This window comes from Morone saxatilis, unplaced genomic scaffold, assembly GCF_004916995.1.
Source record: "Morone saxatilis isolate NCDOM2014 unplaced genomic scaffold, NCSU_SB_2.0 Contig16, whole genome shotgun sequence".
Lineage (NCBI taxonomy): Eukaryota > Metazoa > Chordata > Actinopteri > Moronidae > Morone > Morone saxatilis.
The window spans coordinates 11,882,736-11,889,022 of record NW_023339718.1 but is presented as its reverse complement, the minus strand read 5'-3'; the positions used below and the strand labels follow the sequence as shown (position 1 = coordinate 11,889,022).

The 6,287-nt window shown below is 40.0% G+C and overlaps 2 protein-coding genes across 2 annotated transcripts in view; both read left to right on the top strand.

Annotated features, from left to right (window-relative positions):
• The window catches only part of ercc8 (excision repair cross-complementation group 8), a 12,256-nt gene extending 11,115 nt beyond the window's left edge, over nt 1-1,141 (top strand). Inside the window, exon 12 of the mRNA XM_035659123.1 lies at nt 148-1,141. Coding sequence (XP_035515016.1) covers nt 148-213 — 66 coding nt within the window. The 3' untranslated portion in view covers nt 214-1,141. The remainder of the gene's footprint in view (nt 1-147) is intronic.
• A 249-nt stretch (nt 1,142-1,390) lies between these two features.
• Nucleotides 1,391-5,716, top strand: elovl7a (ELOVL fatty acid elongase 7a). Its single transcript, XM_035658544.1, has 8 exons — nt 1,391-1,520; nt 3,623-3,707; nt 3,890-4,080; nt 4,578-4,658; nt 4,763-4,819; nt 4,955-5,060; nt 5,180-5,316; nt 5,438-5,716. Exons 2-8 carry the CDS (start codon nt 3,644-3,646, stop codon nt 5,684-5,686), a joined length of 885 nt encoding a protein of 294 aa, XP_035514437.1. The 5' UTR covers nt 1,391-1,520; nt 3,623-3,643; the 3' UTR covers nt 5,687-5,716.
• Nucleotides 5,717-6,287: the final 571 nt, after the last annotated feature.

Here is a 6,287-nt window from a genome sequence, read left to right as displayed (position 1 = left end):
CAAAGAGTTTTTAACTGGTTATGAAACAATTATCAACAATTATGACTGTCACCGGGTCAGATTCCCCTTACAAAAACTGAACCACAGTTCCTTGTTGCTGCTTAAATTCAGACTTTATTTTGACATGAATGTCTCGATTCTTTACAGGGAGCTGTGGGCCAGACTTCAGTTAACCCTGCCTTTCAGGACGCATGGAGCAGTGATGAAGATTAATGCTGGTGTTTTGAATGTTGGGCCAAAGTGGACGTACAGGTGTCTGACCATGCAAATGACCACACATCCTACGCAATAAACTTGTCAAAACATTACAGGTCCATAGACACCTGTAAAAATCATTGTGGGTTTAGGTTCTCCAGTTTTATTGTTGCACACAAAGACTAAGGCCTTAAAATGAATATGAAATGTGTAAATAATTGTACGGCTTTATAAATATGTGTTATGAATAATGTTTGCTTTTGTACATTTGATACAGCATTGTTATTGTTGATTTTCTGTATTTTATTGGTCCTTGGTATTCTTAACAAGTTTCATGTTGCTAAAGTCTTCTTAACATGATTTTGTATTCAATAATTAATTGTAGCCATGGGGGATATCTGCCACTGTTGACTGCTGACTGTTGTAAAATGTGGAGATTTTTGGAGGTTTTGCAACAAGCAGAGTTAACCCTTACTGTTTACTCAGAGAGATTTTTTTTTAAACAGGTTTCAGTTTTTATGTTTCTGCCATTGAGTTGGGAAGAGAGTGTAAGACAAGAAGGCAAATTAGAAACACGGTCTTGTTGTCATTCCTGCAATACTTTGCATGTGTGAGGAGCGATACTGAAACCTTTCTCTCTGTCCCACTCCCCTCACAGTTATACATATTGGCTTATTTACCATGTGAACACCTTGAACCCAAATGAGGCCCTTCCCATAAAAACCTACAACTAACAAAAACACAATACAGTGATGACCATTGCTATCCTTTAAGAAATATATACACTTATTTCTTGCATATCAACACTATTTATATCCAGGATACTGTTTCTATCATTTAATGTAACAGTCAGTTCTCTATATCCAAAATTACCTCAAGTGTCTTGAAATGAACAGTTTTTAAATGATGTCTGTTTCTTTCTAATAAAAGCACTGGGGGCATGCTACCTTATTTCTTTCACCTCTGTGTAATCATGCGGTGTTTTTGGCAGGTTATGGAAAAAAACGCCAGTAGTTGGTTTTTTTTTTGGACTGAAACCAATGATTGATTACGTCGAAAGAGGATATTATTGTAATGTTGCAAAATCTTTTCGATGAGGCATCACTCAAGAATGAATTTGAGCGTTGGCCAACCACCGAGCGAGGGGCGTGGCTGTATTCCAGACCCCGCCCTCAGATGCCTATCATAAGCGGGGAGTACGGCGAGTGGAGAGCAGAGGAGGCGCACCTGTTGGGAAGCTGCAGGTGAGCGGGGAGTTTGGATACAGACAATTGGACGCAGCAAAAAGGACTTTCACCGAGTGACAGCGGCACTAGCACAAAAAGGTTAGTAATTCGTGTTTTCTTCGAGTTGAATTTGAGTTAAGTGATACGACAAAAACTTTTTATAGAGAGAAAAATGTGAGAGAGCCGGTGTGTCGACGCAAAAGCGTGCCCGTGATTACTGAAACATTTGCTGCCATTGTGGGGCGCATAGGAGCTGTTGGACTTGTTTTTCATCAATGGCGTCACCTGGTCCTCATCAGCTCAGCCTCTTACTGAGGCTTACAGCGATACTGGTGTGGACAATGACACATAGAAGTAAGCTAAAAGAACTTAATTAGCCAAGTCGATGACAACTAACTCAATATTATACCAGGTGCACTTTCCAAAGTGGCCCTGTTAAAGTACACAAATATAATTAAGAAATTAAATTATGATAATGGACACATTTGTAAGATTATTCATTTGACCAGGTAAAATTGACATAAAATGACTATTATTGGTGTTTTAATGTAAAAATGTGTTTTTTTTTTATTTTTTTTTTTTATGTTTTTCTATGCAACACATCAACCAGTCTGCTTCAGTTATTGGACAGTGTTGGACCACCTTAACTCAATTTTTTTTTTTTTTTTTTGGCAAGCCGTGGGGAGTTGACATAAAAGACATAAAATAAGGAGGTGTGCCATGGGAGTAGCAGCCTTTACATCACAGTCCCTGACTATAACGTTGATTGGCATGTCAAGGCTTGCCAGTCGTCATTGGTGTAGAAACTCCAGACAGCCATGCCTTTTTTCACAGTTCACCTAATGACTTATCCATGCCCTGTTCAAGTTCTTGTCACATTCAGGTTGACACACCTTGAAAACCTGTCATGTAGGGTTGTGTCTTATGTATCCTTAGCACATAGGGTGGATGTGTTTCTTTTTATTTATTTTGTCTTATTAAGCTCCCACACAAATGGTACAATGGCTTTCTAGAAATAAAAACAATCTTAACAGGTATATTGAGATTTTGTTTGACTTGTGGTGTGTTTAAAGAGTTCTCCCTTGGCATTTTTCCCCATACAACAGGCATGTTTTCATAAACCAGTCAAGCCAGTCATTGTGAACCGTGTAACCTAATGCAAGGCATCAACCCCATGCCCAGAGACTGAACTAATGTGCTGCATTTTAAACAAATGCTTGATTTTAATTCCTGAACCATTAGACTAACTCATAATTAATGGCAGCAGCACAGATGCTGGGATAACTGGGAAAAGTTTGTCCCATTACCCTTCACTTTAAAAAAAATAACCAGTTTAAGCTTAATGTAATTCTGACATTACATGGCGTCTTTCTTTTTACACTACACATCATAATTTGTTGCCTGCTAACTCTCTTCCCATTGAGGAAAATGTCCAAGTTTCACGTGTACGTTTGTATCACATACCAAAGATGTCCAGCATGAGTCAAAGTGGCATGATTTTGGTATTAAGACATGGAATGTATTGTAACTGATTTTTACACTAGCCATGTGTAAATGTTTCTTGAATCAATTCTAGTCACAGTGTTTGTTCCCTGCAAACGGGGACACTGACTGCTACTCATTGTACTCCCCGTACACTCTTGGCTTTGTCTGTCTCAGATTGTCAGAGGGGCAGCAAAGAATGGCTGAGTGCCCTATACAGTCCAGCCTTTCAGTCATGGCAGTACAACTACAAATAACAATACTGAGTTGAACACTGTTCAGATCTTATCACATACCAGTTGCATGGCGATACGATGCTGTGTGCTGTCAGTTTCAGTGAGTAGCTCAGGTCAAACTAGTTCCTTTTTTTTTTGTTTTTCCTTTTTTTTTTTTTTCCCTTGCAGCAGTTGTTTGAGAGTGACTTACTTCCTGTTGAGAGTTCATTACCAAAGTGGAGGAAGTAGTAACCCTTAATAACCTTGATAGTTCCTCAACTGGAAACTTTCTCAACCTTTTCTAATCAACATCACTTGAATACAGTGTTAATTGGTGTATTTGGCAGCTTTTAAGAGGATACAAATATTTCAGTAAAATTCTTTTTCCTGTTCTGGGACACACGCGTATCGCTGACGGATTCTGTGCCGAGGCTTCTTGAACAGATTCCAGTGAGCTCATGTCTGGTCCAACTGATATCCTAACCTTTGCCTTTCCTCCTCTAGGTGAATTGCAGGGATCTGAAAATGGAATTTGATAATATAAAGTCCTCGGCCGCCCTTGTTTATGACGAGTTCATCCAAAATGCCGGTGAGTCTATGAACGTTCAAATGCATTAAGCTTTCAAAAAGACTGGGCATGTCTTGTAATTTAAAACCCTAAACTCTGTTTGTTTCTGTACACGAATCCACTTTTAACATGGTACACTCCCCTCCCTTTTCTCTTTGTATCTGAACCTCTTTCGATCTCGCAAACAAATCCTTCTGCTGCAGACTCGCGGACAGAGAGCTGGCTGCTTATGTCATCTCCTCTCCCCCAAACGGTCATCATCGCAGCGTACATTTACTTTGTCACATCGCTCGGGCCTCGGCTAATGGAGAACCGCAAAGCCTTTGACCTCAAAGGAGTCCTCATAGTGTACAACTTCAGCGTGGTGGCTCTCTCACTCTACATGTGCTACGAGGTGAGTCACCAGGTTCTTTTGTTCGATCGGAGCACAGTGGCAGGAAGTGTGTGCTGTAAAAATAATTTAATGTAAGATGGCACACTGCATGCATACCACAGGCTCATAGTGGAACAAACCTCAGTATTTCTTGTTGAAGAACCGAGCTGTGGCACATGCCATTGGCAGTCTTGTGAAATACTCTTGCTCATGGATTAGGGTTTTTTTTTTTTTGTTTTTTATCTCGACTATTTGATCTGAGGTTAAACCAGATTGGCGGGTGTAGTCTTCCAGTTTAATCATTTGGAGAGAATGGATTTTTACATCCCAACCTTACCCAAACACACAGTGTAGCTTTACTGTGTATGGTAGTCAATAAATAAGCCAACAGCATCTGTCCCCTTAGATGGGGAAAAATATCCAAGTAAAACAGAAGACGGAGTCAAATTTAACATCTGGAAAAAAATGTTTTTGAAGGTACACTTGTTAATAACCACACTTTGCCCTGTTCTCTTCAGTTTGTGATGTCAGGATGGGGAACGGGATACTCTTTTCACTGTGACCTCGTCAACTACTCTGATTCACCACAGGCTATAAGGGTAAGCCACTTATTTAAAGATTGGCCTGTACTGCATCACCTGCTGGAATTCTTATTTGTTTATTTTACCAGTACTGAAATATTTTACTTTGCTCTCTCCTCTAGATGGCAGCAACATGCTGGCTTTACTACTTCTCAAAGTTCATTGAGATGTTGGACACGGTAAGTCACAATCAGTCAGACATTCGAGTTGAATACACATCCTTTTTGTTGTGTTGCAGTAAATCTATATTGCATTTGAGGCATTTGAGCCACCTGCCATTTATTTTAACACACTATACTTGTGTCCCTTTCCAGATCTTCTTTGTGCTGAGAAAGAAGAATAGCCAGGTGACATTTCTTCATGTCTACCATCACTCAATCATGCCATTCACCTGGTGGTTTGGAGTTCGTTTTGCAGCAGGTAGGAGCTCCTTGTCTTTTATGAACAACCAATATTTTACATATTACATGTTTTGTTTTGTTTTTGTTTTTTTATTTTTATTTTGTGACTATTAATCCTGAAACACTCCCTATTTTCAGGTGGTATGGGGACATTCCACGCCCTGCTCAACTGTGTTGTCCATGTTATCATGTACACGTACTACGGCCTGACTGCTCTGGGCCCCAACTACCAAAAGTACCTGTGGTGGAAGAAATACCTCACTACCATTCAGCTGGTATGTTAAATTGTTTTATTTTTTTCTGTATATCTTATGTTCTCAACATGTACTCTATTGTAAAGACCTGTGGTAAATCTTGGCAATAGACTTGACCCTTCCTTTCTTTGTCGCTCCCCAGATCCAGTTTGTTATGGTGACCAGCCACATCTCCCAGTATTTCTTCATGAAAGACTGCCCCTACCAGTTCCCTATCTTCATCTACATCATCGGCCTGTACGGCCTGATTTTCCTGTTCCTCTTCCTCAACTTCTGGTACCACGCCTACACCAAGGGCAAGAGGCTGCCCAAAGTGCTGCAGGCTCAGACATGGTCACACCACACCAACGGCGTTATGAATGGAAACGCCAGTCATGAAAAAGATGAGTGATGCAAGACTTGGCTCGTCTGGGGGGGGGGGGTNNGGGGGGGGGGGGGGTTTCAGGGTTGACCTCATTTACATAAGCAAACCACTGCAGTCTGACATTCAACCCCAATTAGTTTTTTTTTGATTGCTTTTCTACTTGCAACTGCAACAGACAATCTTTAAATTATGACCAACACTATATTTAAGGGGTTTATTGACCCAAGCTGAAGGGTTTCCTTTTGTTTTGTTTACATTGAAGGTAAAGCCCAAGTTTTACTATGGAAGCTTCCAAAAATCCCTCCTTTGTCTGCTACAGTATGGTTAGAAAAAATTTCACTTGTCAGAAATTGACTCTACAATTCACACTGACTATAGGGCTTCACCTATGATAAGACTGTAGGCCCTCATAGTGGGCCTCCTCAAAGCTTCTAATGCCGAGATCACCATTTTTTTTACTTTTGTGACTTGATCTTACGTCTGAGAAGACTTTTAGGAAATCCATTTATTGTATTGTTTGTTTTGTTTTGTTTTGTTTTTAAAGTTGCGATTGAAAAGTTAAGGGTTGTTTAATTTATTTTAACGCTAAATAAATTATACATTGGCTGTTCTGGAGTCCGATTTGGGG